The sequence below is a fragment of the Tenebrio molitor genome, chromosome 2 (assembly GCF_963966145.1).
Source record: "Tenebrio molitor chromosome 2, icTenMoli1.1, whole genome shotgun sequence".
In the NCBI taxonomy this organism is placed as follows: domain Eukaryota; kingdom Metazoa; phylum Arthropoda; class Insecta; order Coleoptera; family Tenebrionidae; genus Tenebrio; species Tenebrio molitor.
This window is the reverse complement of record NC_091047.1, coordinates 16009209-16025205: the sequence shown is the minus strand read 5'-3', so window position 1 is coordinate 16025205 and position 15997 is coordinate 16009209. Positions and strand designations below refer to the sequence as shown.

The 15997-nt window shown below is 32.2% G+C and overlaps 1 protein-coding gene across 1 annotated transcript; it reads left to right on the top strand.

Moving 5' to 3' along the window:
* Nucleotides 1-2542: 2542 nt before the first annotated feature.
* On the top strand, nt 2543-5069 carry LOC138124143 (uncharacterized). Its single transcript, XM_069039086.1, has 5 exons — nt 2543-3056; nt 3110-3210; nt 3268-3381; nt 3437-3701; nt 3871-5069. The coding sequence occupies exons 2-5, from the start codon at nt 3150-3152 to the stop codon at nt 4808-4810; spliced, it is 1380 nt and encodes a 459-aa protein (XP_068895187.1). The 5' UTR covers nt 2543-3056; nt 3110-3149; the 3' UTR covers nt 4811-5069.
* The last annotated feature ends 10928 nt before the right edge of the window (nt 5070-15997 follow it).

Sequence of the window (15997 nt, the reverse complement as noted above, 5' to 3'; positions counted from 1 at the left end):
TTTGATAGACGTTTACTTACTTCAAACGATCAATTTTTCGATTTAATTTATAAACGTCATAATAACAGTAAAGGGCAGCTTACAATGACATTTTTTGAAATGCCAAAATTTGATCGTTCAAAATTTTTTGTCCGCCGTAGTTACAATGGCGGCCAAAAATTTTTAGCCGTCAATTTCTCACTTCAAAAAAAAAAAAAATTGTAAGCCATACTTTATTGTCACTATGATTACCGTCTTGATTATGAATGTTATTTTTTGGGTGGTAAATTTCAAAACTCGAAATTATTTTGTCATTTCTACTACACAGAACGTTTACCTCAGGTTATTTATGTACGACAGCTCTAATTTTGTTCATTCATGTCGGATTTTTTGAATATCTGAGCTTTAAACAGTTTAAATTGATTGTCAAAATGACAAGAATCGAAAGTGGAGTTACGGTTTCTAAAGGTTATGGGAATGTCAAGATAGTGACGGCTAAAATTTTTGGCCGCCAGTACGTGAAGTAATAGTTATTTGTATGTTGTATCACAAGGCCAGAAACTGCACGTTTGCGAGCATGAGTACAGTTTGCACTACGAGTCGATAGACGAGTATTGCAAGTAGGAATGCTCGCAAAACAGTTTCTGGACGTGTGATACTGTAATGATTTGAATACATTACTTTTTCCGCCAAATATTTGAACCTGCGCAAAACGGTAACAAATGTGGTCGTGATCGTCATCGAATCGGAGGAGCCCTACGTTGTGATTTTCTTTTGGCGGAAAAGGTTCGGAATGCAAACGGTGAGGGTTCCAGTTGGAAGAGTGCCGCAAATAAAACACATGTGAGGGACGCAAAATACCTTTTATTAAAAATGTCTGTAATAACTTTGATGAAAAAGAAATTGAAACGAATATAAAGGACAGAACTTAAGTTAACGAAGTACAAGAAATTAACTAGTTGAGTACATCACAAAGATAAACGACAAGATGAATGCAACAATATTTAACATAACAGAAAAACGGCACATGACAGACAAAATGACAGTTAAAGCTTGCAAAACAAGTAAACAAATTATGGTGCAGTTATTACAGACAGGGACGGATGAAAAACCCTCTTCAAAAACCGTATCCCAGGTATTACTCATATTTTACAATTCGATTAATGACAAAACAATGTTTAATTTGGAACTACGCGGTCAAGGTACGCCTTCGGGAACTTAGAGCTGGAGGTAACAAACTCTCGGCCGCGAGGGGACTCAGAAGAATAATCTGAATCGGCTTGAGACCAGCGACGTTTCTAGATACTCAGGTTAGTAATGAACGTCGGGCTATTTCACCGACCAAGAAATAGTGACAAAGCGCCTCGGGGTTGTACGATGAGCTTCCCAAGCCGCTTCGAGCAGAGCTTGCTCCACCTTCCCCAACCAACCGTTACCGACAAAAACCTAAGATCCCTAGAACCGCGACGGAGGTTTCACGTCAGCATCCCAGAGCCGCATCGAGCAGGACTTAGGTCCGCCTCCGCTAACGGCCGTAACTTAACCGTGGCCTCCCCAGGAATTCACTAGACAACCCCACGACTTCCTGATTGAAACCTAACTCCCATTGTGGCGCACTTACAACATTTTACTTTAACTCTTCCGAAACCTAGCGGTGCTTAACAACAACATAAAGAAAACCCGAGTTTAATTCAATCGAACAACGCGTAACATTAAACGATGCGAAAATTCAACACAAAAAAAGCGCAACATTAAACAATGATCAAATAAACAAAACAAAACGCAACATTAAACAAGGATAACATAAGCAAAAACAACAAAACCACAACATTAAACAATGAGGAAATAAAAGAGAACAAAACGTGAAGTTAAATAACGATAAAATAGAACCACATTAAATGGCTCAAATATCAGTAAACAACATAAATCATGAATACAATAATCGCTGGTAATGTTAAACAAAAAGATGGCGGGTCGAGTGCCGTTAAAATAAAATGTTAGTGAAAGAAACAAAATGGACGCTCGCGGTACGGACGACGGCTCCGAATTTCCGAAATTACAAGATTACAAAAAATGAACCTCCCGGGAGAAAACTTAGGGATAACGCTTAAAATTAACAAATGGGCGCTTCTTAAAGCCACAACATGCAACAAAATAAAATCTACAACATACCCTTACCACGTGGTCCTGGTCCCAAAACAAAACACAAAAAAAAGGCAACGAAAGTGAGATAAATTACCCAGGTGAATTAAAAACGTTGAATTCTTTACGGGGACACAAAATATCTACTCGGAACGGTAGTGGAATTGTTCAGGTTTAACTTACTAATTTGAGAAACTTGGATCGCTCTTCGCAAGGTGTGTTCGTTTCGAAAAACTAAACAAAAGTGAGCTACCCCTGTCAACCACCCGCGCGAGCCCGTTTCACCCCCCGCTATATTTCCGCTCGTAGTGCCTAGTCTAGCCGCTATAGTATATCCTCTTGTTAGATGGAAATCGTGGTAGGGAGTATTTAAATTTGATTGGCTAACAGCGAGGCGCGTTTACACGAGCAAAGTTTAGGGTTCATGATTTAAAATAAAAACTTCTAAATTATGACTGAAAAAAAAAAGAAACTATAACGTAATGTTCTTAAAGCTTAATGGAATTTGTAGGTATCTACAGATTCAAAAATTTTGAGATATTTTTAATAAAATCGCATAAAATGAAAATTTAAGTGTTGTTGCCAGATTGTGTTCGTGTAAAGTAAGAAAAATTATATAATTGTTCACATCGAAATGGATAAAACTCTTCATGCGTTCATGCGTTCACCAGACTTAGTAAGTATTATATTTTAGTAAGTTAATATTTTTTTTACCCATTATAAATAATATTATCCGCAGGATTTTGCAGGATGTGAAACTGACAACAGTGCAGAGGGAATCATTTGAGCATTTGACACTTGACAACTGTCATTGGTATTCGTTTTTGAGATTGGCGTGGTTTTGTTATCTTTTGGTTCTCCTGTGTTCGTTTTATTTGTCTATTAAAAACCAGTTCTTGTCAGAACTAATCCTTGCTGTGTTTACAGTTTTCGTGGTAAGTTGTATCAATGAGAAAACAAAATGATATACTGTTATATATATTTCAAGATTTCGAAGAACCAGTCTTGTGGACCTATTTCCTCGTATCATGGAGGCACCAGCTGCAAATTTTGCTACAGTAAATGCCAGAAGACGAAAATTACCAACAGGTATAATTAATTATAGTGATGAAAAGTGCATGTTATGATTAATTTTGTTCCATATAGGTCATTTGACTCTTCGAGAAAAAACTGTCATACATAATGTTCACCAAAACATTGTAAAGGACTTCCCAGATATTGGAGCAACTGAACAGAAAAAGAAGACAGCTTCATATACTGGTATTACTGTGATTTTGCTAAAAACAAAAATTCTTTGACATATAATTATTCACAGGTTTCTCTTTGTCTACAATTTATACTCTTCTGGGTGAAGTACACTCAACTGGGCATGTCAGCCCAGCAAAAAAAGCGAAACATGAAGAAAGAATAATATTAGATGATCATGCAAACTATCTAATTAGGAAAACTGTGCATGATTTTTTTTTTAAACAAATTCCGCCAACAATTGATGCTGTACATGAGGAGACTAAACTTAATTCTGAAATTCCTAAGATGGGCCGATCAAAATTGCATAAAGTGCTGAAAGAATTACAATTTAGGTAAGAGTTTTTGAGAGAAGGGTTGTATCTAACATGGATTGGAACAAGGTTCATGCTTGCATAGTCACAGTCAATGCTGGTGGAGAATAGAGATCCTTGCTACCTTATATTTTATATTATATTATCAGCCACATCAATTACAACAATGTAATAATGCAAACTGTTGCAGGTTCAAAAGACGTGGCAGAAATGGTCTTCTTATTGATAGGCCTGAAATTACTGTTTGGAGGGCAAAGTTTTTGCGTGAAATTGAAAAGTTCAGATCAGAAGAACGAAAAATATTTTATTTGGATGAAACGTGGATCAACGAAGGTCATACCAAAACAAAAATATGGGTTGATGAAAGTAAAAAAAGTGCAAGACAAGCCTTTATTGAAGGCTTTTCAACAGGATTGAAAGACCCATGTGGGAAAGGCAAACGCCTTATAATTTTACACATTGGTTCTGACGAGGGCTTTGTTGATGGTGGTTTGTTAATATTTGAAGGGAGCAAAGGTGGTGATTATCATCAAGAGATGAATGCGACAGTTTTTGAAACATGGTTTGCGAAAATTTTAAAAACCCTGCCAAATAATGCAGTAATTGTTCTTGACAATGCCTCATACCATAGTCGCAAAGTTGAAAAAATTTCAACAACGTCATGGAGAAAGGGTGATATTCAGAACTGGCTGGCGTCCAAGAACATTGCCTTTGAATCAGCAATGTTGAAAGCTGAACTCCTGATGTTGGTTAAACAACATAAACATACATTTGAAAGGTATGCTGTGGATGAACTTGCTGTACAAGAGGGAAAAACTGTTTTACGTTTGCCACCATACCATTGCGAGTTAAATCCCATCGAATTAATCTGGGCCCAGATAAAAAATGAAGTTGCTTCAAAAAATATAACTTTTAAGTTAAGAGATGTGAAGCCCCTATTTCAGGAAGCTGTGGAACATGTAACTGATGAAAACTGGAAAAAATGTATTGAACATTCAAAAAAAATTGAAAATGAAATGAGAAGAATTGGTGAAAATTTTGGCACAGTACCTGAACTGATTATTTCTTTACAGGATTCCTCCAGTGATACATCTACTGAGTCAGATAGTGACAAAGAAAATTTTGATTAAATTGGTCAACCATGGGCCACTTTTTTCAAAGACAATTATATTCTTATTATACTAACCCGGCGGCACGGCAATTTTGTCGGGGTACATACACTATTACGGATATTACTATCAAGTAATAGTGCAGTGCTTATCAACATAATTACCGGCGTCTCGCCTCCGCATTTTTATTATTATACATATTTTGTTTGTATTTGTTATTTTTTCTTGACCTCTCAACCTTTTGAATATGAATTTATAATAAAATTTTTATATAAACAGGCTTTAGTGAATTAATTCTTTTAGTCATTTAGAAGAAAAAATTACTACATAATGCAATTTTTTGAATTGAATAACATTCTGCGGTAATAATTTAATTGAGATTTATATTCGGCATTTTCAAATATTCCCGCCATTTTTCTCCTGCAATCCTGCTACCCGATTTATAATTTTTGCTGTGTAAACCTGGTTTCTTCCTGCTAAACAAATGTAGTATAGTACCTTCACATTTGGCGCGCTGTTGTGGCGGTACCGGAAATTTAAATTTAAATTTTAAACATTTTTCGTGCCGACTTCTGCGGATTTTTGTTAAATGGAAGTTAAAGCACTTGTTTTAATAATTGGTATTAGGGACTTTTTTATGTTGGCAACACTTACATTTAAACTTTAAAATCAACATCGCTCTTGTTTCCTGACATTTATTAAATTTAATCAATTTGTTTTGTTTTTGACATTTTCCTGAAACATTTGTTGTAATAAATACACCAGCCCATATTCAAGAAGTGGCTCGAAACGTAATTTTAATTAATTAATTTTAGTTAAATATTGCTTCTTTGTACTTTGTACGTTGTTATAAATAGAAAAACATTTTTAACGAGCCATTCACAGAACAAACATTGACGTTTGATAGAATTCTGATAACAAATGCCAACCGAAACCGATGACAACTCGAAATCCCTACTTTTAGCCGGACGAGGCCGGCAATGCATGTGTTTCTGGACGATTTCAAGATCTGTAATTTACCAAATTCCGGCCGGAGGCACGAAAAACCATTGAATGTTATGAATTATTGTCATCAAAACATTTCTATTTCGTTGCACCTTAATATGCACTTGATCTTTAGGAGAATAGACAAAATTTTGTACATGAAATTACTCTTTGGCAATGAGAATGTTCCAAATACTATTAAAATCGCTCTAGCTCCTCTCTAAATATGTTTTTATATCGCCAAATCTCAAAAATCACACTAAAAACGTTCCGAATCGAAATTTTGTCATTGAACTTGCTCATTTGGATTTAAAATATACCTATCAATAATTTATAGAGATTGCTGTTTTGAGGCGCCAACATTTCTCTAAATTGTTTCTTACACCGACAAATTTCAAACATCACTGTAAAAACGTTCCGAATTGATAATTTTAGACAATTTTTTTTACGTAAACAGCTCGTATCAATCGACTGAAAGCCGCAAATTATTATTATTTGCATGATTTATTGCACACTTGAATGCGAAAATTTCAAAAATTCTTGTGTTTAATGTCAAGACAGGGAATTTTTGAAAACACCAACGGAGAAGCTGCGCGCTGTCTCCGGAAGGCGGCGCGGCGGTTAGAAAAACAGAACACGATATCGGGCAAGCAAGTATTGCTATAATTCCGCACATCATTTGAGACCATTTTTATAATTAATATAAATAAATATAGACGGTAACATTACCTTGAATACTTTTTTTTGCTACATTTTTAAATGTAAACAAATAAATTGTGTTAAAATATTTTCATTAATTTAATTTACGTATACTTAAATAATAATGGTTTCAGTTAATTATACTCACTAATTTTAAAACGGAAACGTTGTTGCTAATAACAATGAGTATAAAACCCATGAACATTTAATGTTAGTATTTTTACAGATCTTCGCAGTCGATAAGTTGTAGGTAGCGTCCTCTGTGTACAACTCTAGCGCAAACTCGAAAATTTCGGCGGGTTTCACGCAACAAAATTCACTTGTTGGACCTGGCAGCAAGTGTGATGTGTTAAACCCGCGCGCGTGAACATCTCGTCACATCTTACATGTGTATCTTTTTATTTAAATTAAACTATAAATAAGAATAATGGTATAACAAGTACACTGAATAGCACGTGGTGTGGCGTAATTCTGTTTAAATAATTGTGATAAGTACTTATATAATAAATTAAGGAAGCTATTCAGTTCTAAAAATGAATTAATGTAAGTAATTTATTATCGTTTGTTTGCTGTTGAATAAATTAAAATTGTTTTGGTATTTTGAAAACAATCATAGGGGTCACTTTGTTTCAATTATCGTAGTAATTAATTATCAAAGTATAACAATTCTATTATGGCTAAAGTTGAAAATTACTTTTCCAAATAGTCTTTTTATGATAATGACGTATTTCAATTTAGTAATTGCAGTGCTTGTGTCCGTGATGATAACGTACAAAAAGTAGGGTACGGTGCAGATACATATTTTTGAAAACTATGTTTTTATCATAAATTAACACCGTGATGTGCCAAGATAAAGTAATGGTTTTTTGACTATCATTACGTAAAATAAAACACATTTGTTTGTTTTTACAAGTTTTAGTAAACGAAATATAGAAATAAACTTTACATATCTGCAACAACATCGGATTTTTCGTTGAAAATACCTTGACGCTAATTAGTATTGATTTTTATTTATCCTTTTAAAATTTGATGATGATAATTTATGGCAATATCTAAACATACATTAGATAAAGAGTAAATTACTATCAACAATGTTATGTTAATGCAAAATGTATTAAATAAAAAATAATACACATTTGAACAAGATTATTTCATATTATTAATGAATGAAATATGCAGAATTGCGATTATGTATGAAACCGGCTCCGTCCTGCTATAAATGGTTTACACTAGAACTCTGAAAGTTTAAAAATGCACTTAGGACTCATTAAAAGCTACTTATCAAATTAAAAACAAAAAAAAAATACCCATAAGCTTTCAAAGTACAAAGCCAACTTGATTGTTTTTAAATGGGAACATGGGTTAAATGGGGCATCATTAAAAAGCTTATTTTTTTAGAATTATAATAGGTTTTGTGATTTGTTCGACAGAATCTTAGAAAAAAATCAAAACTTAATTAAAATAAAATGAAAACACTTAAATGAAGCAGCATTTAAAATCCGTCAAAAATTAGAGAAAACCAAAGCTATGGCAGTAGAGAATATCGCAATTCGATTATTTCATTTCTCACTGAAACATCTGATTGAGAATATTAAAATTTTGTAAATAAGAGGAGTACCTAGTTGTGTAGGTACAGAAGTTTGATATTTGAAACTTTATCATTCAATTAGGTATACAGTAATTGTTTTCTAAGTGCTTATTCACAATGGACATAAGCCTAAGAACGACATAACAGATACGTAATTCATAAAGATGAATAAATGGAAACCAATGTAAGTGTTCACAATGCGTCTACATAATTCTAATGTTTATGTCATCTTGCGTCTCTTACGACCGTACATAAGAAATGCTTTATGCCCTCCTTATGCAAAAATTCATTAAAATTATTCTAATGAGGTCCAATTGTCAAAAACACCACACCACAGTTATACATCATGAAATTTGGAATAAAATTCATAATAGCGTTATGTGATGTTTAAAGAAAATCGCTCACACAGGTCAGATTTTGGAACTTAGAAAACGTACATGGTTCTTTCTTCATACCGATATTTTTAGTCAGTCATTATTTTGTAAAGAAATTTTTCACTGAAGTTATCCGTGTAAATGATTTTATTTGTTTTCTTATTACATGGGGAACATAGAAAATATGAGAAATAAATCAAATACTAACAATAAAATGTTTATTAAAGGAATAATACAATGAAATGAATTTAAAGACATACATATTTAAAATGCTATATACATACAGAGTTATGATAAAGTAACGCACAAAATTCAGAAAATGTGCAGTATTAATTTTTGAAAAAAATGCAAAAACACGTCAAACAGTTTATAGAGTAAATTCTTGCTTTAAAATATTGTTTCATTTATTTATTAGTTAGATATTATTAAAATCAAGTTTATTTCGTTCTTTATTAATTTGCTTATTTTTTATTAAATTTCTACTTAAACTAGATTTTTATAATCAGAAAAATAAGCTCTATCAAATAATCTTATCGGAATCGTAGCTTCCCAAATTTGAAATTTTTTTTTCTATACCTATACGTTAAAAGACGCAGAATTAAAAAAACTGTTTAACGTGTTTTTGCATTTTTTTCAAAAATGAATATTGTGCGTTTTATGAATTTTGTGTGTTACTTTATCATAAGCCTGTATTTTGGATCGTATAACTATCATATGATAAAAAAGTCTTTGGATCAGGGTTGCCGTGGAATTAACAAACTACATATCTATGTAATTGGGCTTATTTGCCTCGTTTATGTTTAAACGAGTTCCGTGACATTTTAGCGCTGCTTTGAAATACACATAAAAACTAGGGGCAGTAGAAGTAAATAATTCTTTAGATGGTTTTTACATTTCATGGCTATCGCGATCCAAAGATTTTTTGATCATACGATAGATACACATATGTGAATCACAAGAAACGTTCAAAAATCAGTGGTTGCTTCGCAGGCCATTCATTTTAAGACATAAGTATTTATTGGCAACACATTAATGATAAATTGATAATAATTATATAAAAAGTAGGTAATTAATGAATGAAACTTCGATGTAGTTGTTTTGTCAATTTTAGAAATGAAACTTCATGAAGCTTCATCGACAAATGTGTTAATCTAAAATTATGCGTGAAGTTTTGAAAAAAAAACAATCTAAAAACATTACTAATAATATCTGTTTGCAAAAACTACAATTTGTGTTTCATTTTAGGGTACTTTTTCGACAATGTGTTTGTACAATGAAAAGGCAACTTTTCAAACACGTCTGTTGGACGGGTACTCTAACCTGTCTCATTATAAGTGAGTATAACACATCACATCATTAAGTTCATTTATTTGTTAATTTATCGAAAAACTAAAAGAGTGATAATAATATGTGATAAGATAAGTGCAAAACTAGATACCTGTTGTTTTAATGATTGTTTAGCACATTTCAAGATGTCTGCTTTACTTCTAGCTCAATATACATACCTACTTTGCGCATTTCAATTTAAAGAAATATGTTCACGATCGACACTACTTTTCTATTTATGCACTTACGAGTATTAAAAACAATAAAAGTAGGGTTACGAAATAAAAACATTTTATAACAAATTTATCTTACAAAATTATAATAGTATATTATGATACAAGTATAAGGAAGCCTTTAAAGCACGCGCGACGAGTTTAAGAGCTTTTAACGTCGCAAGTGCTTTAAAGGCCCTTATAAAATTGTATCATACGCTATTTTTTATTATACCTGCACTACAATCTGAAAATTATAACAAAAAAAGTGAATTGAAATACCTTTTCCGAAGTAATCTGTGTTATTAATCGTTGATATAGAAACGGTCAATTGTTGTTGTTTCGTTGCTATCATAAATTGTGTATAAATGTCTATTTATCATCGTTCAAAATGTAGGTGAATTTGTTGTTACCTAAGCAACTCTTAAAGCTTTAGTGTTTTAAAGGCCCTTTTTCGCACGCATTTTGAAATTTTGGGAGAGACGGGTCGGTTTGGAGGTGCGAACGTAGAATAAGTTTAACAAACCGTTAGGACCGACCTCTATAACTATGTTGATAACATAATGTTATTATGTTATCAACAATTTCAAAATATGTAATTAATAAATGTTCTAATATTAATGAAATTAAAAAGTTAAAAATGGTCACCGTTTGCTATTTAAGCAATAGCAGACTCATTTTTAAGATTTTAAAAATTTTCTAGTGTTTAATTAGCCCAATTTGACTTTTTAAATTGAAAAATATTGCATTTTTTTTAACTTAATGTTCAATATCTCAAAAACTTTTCTGTGTAACATAACACTTTTTTTGCTGTGAGGTACTAAAAATAATCTTAAATGACATTTGTACTCGAAATTTTGACCATTTTTGATAGGTTTGTAGAATATTATATCAAAATACTCGCAATGCATTGATCTGTGTTTTTTTTTTTTTAACTGAACATAGGGACTAGATATGGATTATGTTCAAAATTAAAAAAATATCCCTGAAAAAGGGATTTACTCAGGGGTTGGGTAGTGAACAAAAATTCTACTCCGAGTTGGTAGACAGTTTTTGTTGTTGCCAAAAGTTGTCAAACAAATGAGAAGCTTTTCAAAATGAAAAGAAATGTGATCGCAAGTAGAAGATGGAAGTAATAATGTCATGCGAGTGTCTGCAAGAGGAGATATTGAAACTGAGACAATTAGTTAATCAATAACGCAATAGAACTGTTCGGAATAGATCTAAATCTGATGTTCAAGTTGAAATCCAAAAAGGACCAAAGAATCAATATGAAGGTAACGTATGAAACAAAGCTACCGAAACAGAGATTGAACGGGAAGAAAAGCTAATTAGCCAACAGACACATATGTAACAAATATGTACTTTACTTACAAAGACAAGAAAGTTATAGTATGCAGTTAAAAAAATATTGGCTTATATTTTGAAGTAAAGAAGTGGCCAGAAAAGTTTAATAGCATATATTGCAAAATTAAGTCAATGCCCTTAGTTGCACATCCAGAACCTTTGAGAAGCATGTTCACGCATGAACACTCGTTAAAAACTTTATTGATAAGGTGATAGGTACTTTATAATGGGCTATTTCAAATGACATTTTTTGGCAAGAAATGAGTTCGTAAAAATCGAACAGCTACCGTACTGTGATTTTTTAATGTAAAAAGTAGTCGTTCTTTCTTCAAAAGAAACTGTAAAGTTTTTATCGCACTAAAACATTTTCACTCACTCTTTCGTTTCAATTGATGATTATCCCAAGAGCGGAGTGTCGAATTAGGGGTTGGAAGAATGTAAAAAACAATATTCAATTAAAAAAAGGTCAATGTTTATTTTAAAGAGTCCTATTGGTGATTAAATTTATTACGTGGACTTCTGTAACACCCCGTATAGTGTGCCCATTTTCTTATGATGATGGTTAGTAGCTTCGCGAATCTCCAAGAAGATCACTGAAGATTATTCTCACATTTCCGCGAAGTCGCACGTAAAAGATAGTACATATGTATTATAATATTTTTATAACCATTTGAAAACATGAAAAAAGAAGTCATTCAAAAACGAGCGGAAACAAAACATTCACGAAAAATCCAAAAATTTTTATCTCATCAAAGCATCTTAGTAGAAGTAGGAAGGCTCAATTCTTTATTGTTATTAGTTATTACAAGTTTTTAATAAGTACTAACTTCCGATTTTATTTTATATTTTATCTGTGCTGAAGAACTTCTTCGACCTTCGTAAATACCATTTTGCGTTCACGTCAATCTTGTCGTTCTACATGAATCTAATACTATTCAAATCAATGTATTTCCGCAAAATATTTTTCGTTTTTTTCTAGATTTCAGGTATACATACAGTTTTTAATAAAATTGTTTTTGTCTTCTAATTTTTTAACATAAATATTTTACATGTCATAAAAATCTGAGTAAATGCATTTTCGTTGTTGCTAAGCTTTGCAAGGTATGATTTTTTTCAGATCATTCAAGCGTTATAGCGGATGATGTTATAAATCGTGGATTGATCTCCCGGTGGTATGGGCTGCTCTCCTAGTGTATTGCTGGAGCATATCCACAGGGACAGTACAGCTAACCAAGAGAAAAATATCAAGAAAACCACTCCACAAAGTAATAAGAAAGGTCAGTCGCTCTTCGACAATAACACATAATAGATTATTATCGCTGCACCTTTTCCGATTTAACGCTGTGCGTGACTCGGCTTACCATGTTTTACCTGTTATATCATATTTATGTTCACGCCAATTGTAAGATTATTTTAAGAATACATGTTTTGACTCTGCACTCGGTGGAGTCTTACGTGGAAACAAAATTAACACATTAATAAAATTTCCAAATGTTGTCCATTGTAATGGTTCAAAAAGGTTCGCCAAATGAAGAATTTTTTGTTTCGATAATTTCAAGGAAATGTCCTTAAAAGAAATATTTGGGAGCCGAATATTTGTTAGCTGTAAATTTTAATGTTTCTCAAAATCTTTATCGGCTTAATAATCTTTGAAAGTGGTGGTTTAGTATTCAAATAAAATTTGGCAATTGTCTTTGAAATTTTAAACCGTCCGTGAAACTAAACCAGGTGCAAGGGTAATAAATGCTCATTGGAAAGAAACGTTCCAGTAAAATACGTGTTCGCCATTTTTGCAACCAGGTTAAAATGTTATCAAGGAATTTGATGATTTCGGGTTGAGAGACACACCAAATTAATGTTCACTAGATTAAGTGATTGGTAGTGCATGTAAAGTTAAATGGGCCAGAATTTTAAATTAGAAACAAATTAATAACAAAAAGTGCTTGCACTTCCAGTTAGAAAAGTAACAAAACAAAGTAGAAAAGAATTATAAGAAGTAGACAACACAAGAAAGTATTAATAACATTATTTAGTTTTGCAGAAATAAAACGTGTGAGTGAGAGAGGTTAGGAAGGTTTTGCGAAATTCAAACAAAAGTAGAACAATTCTTAGACTTAGAATTTCCACGGTGCAAGGTTCAAAGTCTTTAGCCCTTGTGTAAAAGCATTTCAAGCACAATTCTAGGAATGCTGGTAAAGTTAACGTGACTGGTTAAAATAACAAGCTTTGAATATAACTTATTGGTAATTTTGGTCAAGAAGAGGGTGAGAAAGTGGGATGTTTGAGAATCATCCAAGAGACCAGAGGACTTGGGTTTGGAACTCGGTGGCTGGAGGTACTTTCCGTACTGAAAATCATTGTGTCTTATAAAGTTACAACGTAAATAAATTATCTTTCTGTTCATTGAAATTTATTCTTATTCAAAATTTAATTTCACGATTATTATTAGTTTATTTCTTCCATTAAAAGTTAAAAGTAAATTATTTTCTTTAAAAATTGATAATTTTTAATTTCAAAATCTTTCTTTTGAGTTGTAAAATCACTACCGGGAAGTATGTGATCTTTTTAGATTTGATGATTCGCGATACACATCCTCGCCAATTATTTTTAAAATAATTTTTAGCCATTATTTGTTCCTTGGATTTCCTATCCTACGGAGGGCTGCCCACTGCCCGTTATATTCATTTAACTGGGGATCCCGACGTAGAGCATCAACAGCTATCGTCAAATTAAGGTGGATCTAGCTATACCCAGCGTCCCACTTCGTTTCGTTATTGTATGGGGATTTCATGAAAAGGCTAAATTTACCAGGGGAGACAATTCAAATTTTAAGATCACATGGTTCGCATCTCATACTTTATTTTAAAGTTGTTTCGTGTTTAGAAATTGACCCGCAAGTAATTTTACTTGCATTCACTCAAAATTTTAAACCAAAAATCATGTATTAAATTCACCCATTTATTTGTAATTTTTGTTTGAACTCCATCCAATCACGTTTTCTTGTTAAATAAAATTTAAGTGAAGTATATGCAATCCTTTCATTTAAATAACTCTATAACTCTATAACTATTACGGTGCTGCTTCTCGAATAACCATAATTAAATAAAAGGGAATAACTCAACTCAACGTCCTATCATTAGATTTTTATTTCTCACAGCCGAAAACTTTACACTATTGTAGCCACAATAAGGTGACTTCCACGATTTAATATAATAGTTATTTATGTAGTAAGGGCATAATCAGAAGATTATGGCACGAGGGAATGTTTAAAGCCCGAGGAACGAGGGCTTTTAAATTCCCGAGGGCCAAAATCGACAATTATGCCCGTGGTACATACAACGTTTTATTCTATTTTATAATTTCTAAAAGATTCAAACAAATATTTAGTATTCGTTAAAGGAAATCAACTACTCGTAAAAGTTGTGTCCATGCCAATTTAGTTAGCTATTTTGATGTTGTTAGGGTTACTGTGTATATAATCTATGATTTTCTTTAATCAAATAATGTTTGATACCATTGTTTGAATAATTAAATCAACCGTTGCTTGGCAGATTTTTGACAAATCCGGGCCATAAAGGCCAATTTATGCCCTCATTTGGGGCATATAAAGACGATTATTGACCAAAATAGAATAAATGATCATATTTTATACAAATCAGAATTACGATCTGTCAAAATACGTGCATATTCGAGTCTATTGACAAAGGCTAAAAACATCTATTTATGCAGGTGAGTAATTGAATAAAATCGTCATCTCTTCAAATTACATATTGTCATTTTTCGATCGTTTTTTGTTTTCATACTGTCAGGTCATCTACGGTTTTTTTAAACAGCACGTAATTTTTTTTCGCATTTTATACAGTAATGAAATATATTACCGTACGATTTTGAATAATATTCAACTTTTTTACGAACAAATTTTAATGTTCTTAAAATGCGAAAATTTTAATACATATTCTTAAAATGCGAAAAAATAGTATACGATCCTCATCAGAAATGTGATTTTACTGGACTCGTATGGCATTTAAACTTGCCATACTCGTCTAGTAAACTTCCACTTTTCTGAACTCAACGTAATCTACTACCTATTTCTTAATAGTGGCATTGACAGTTGTGGTCAGAGGTTATACGGTCGCGATCAATAAATTTTGCACGCTAGTGTCATCGTGCTGTCATATATTGTAAAATGACCCTTATGTATTAATAATCTCAATTTTGATTGTGTCAATTTTGAAAATGTGAATGTCAGATTTACCGAGAAAATTTCAAGAAGTTTTAAAAATCAGACAAATGGAATAGAACGAGGTTTTAATTAATAAAAAATAAAAAATATAAATATGTAAATACAAATTAAAAACTTAATATTTTAAACGGGTGGCATAACTGACAAATTGTAGACAAATTTGACAACAATTACATCATTCATGTGACAGTTTCAATAAAGCATGATTTAGAGCAATTTTTTTTATGTGATAGAAGAATGATGTCCAAAATTTAATGATCGTAATAGTACTTTTCTTTTCAAAATTTCTAAATCTCAATTGTAACATTATTGTTATTTCCAATTTTAAGGTGAAGTACCATAAACAACTAATGCCCATTTGAACTGTATAATATTTAAAATATGCCAGCAAGAGAACGTGTACATTGCCGAAGGCACAGAAACTTCGTTGGAGCA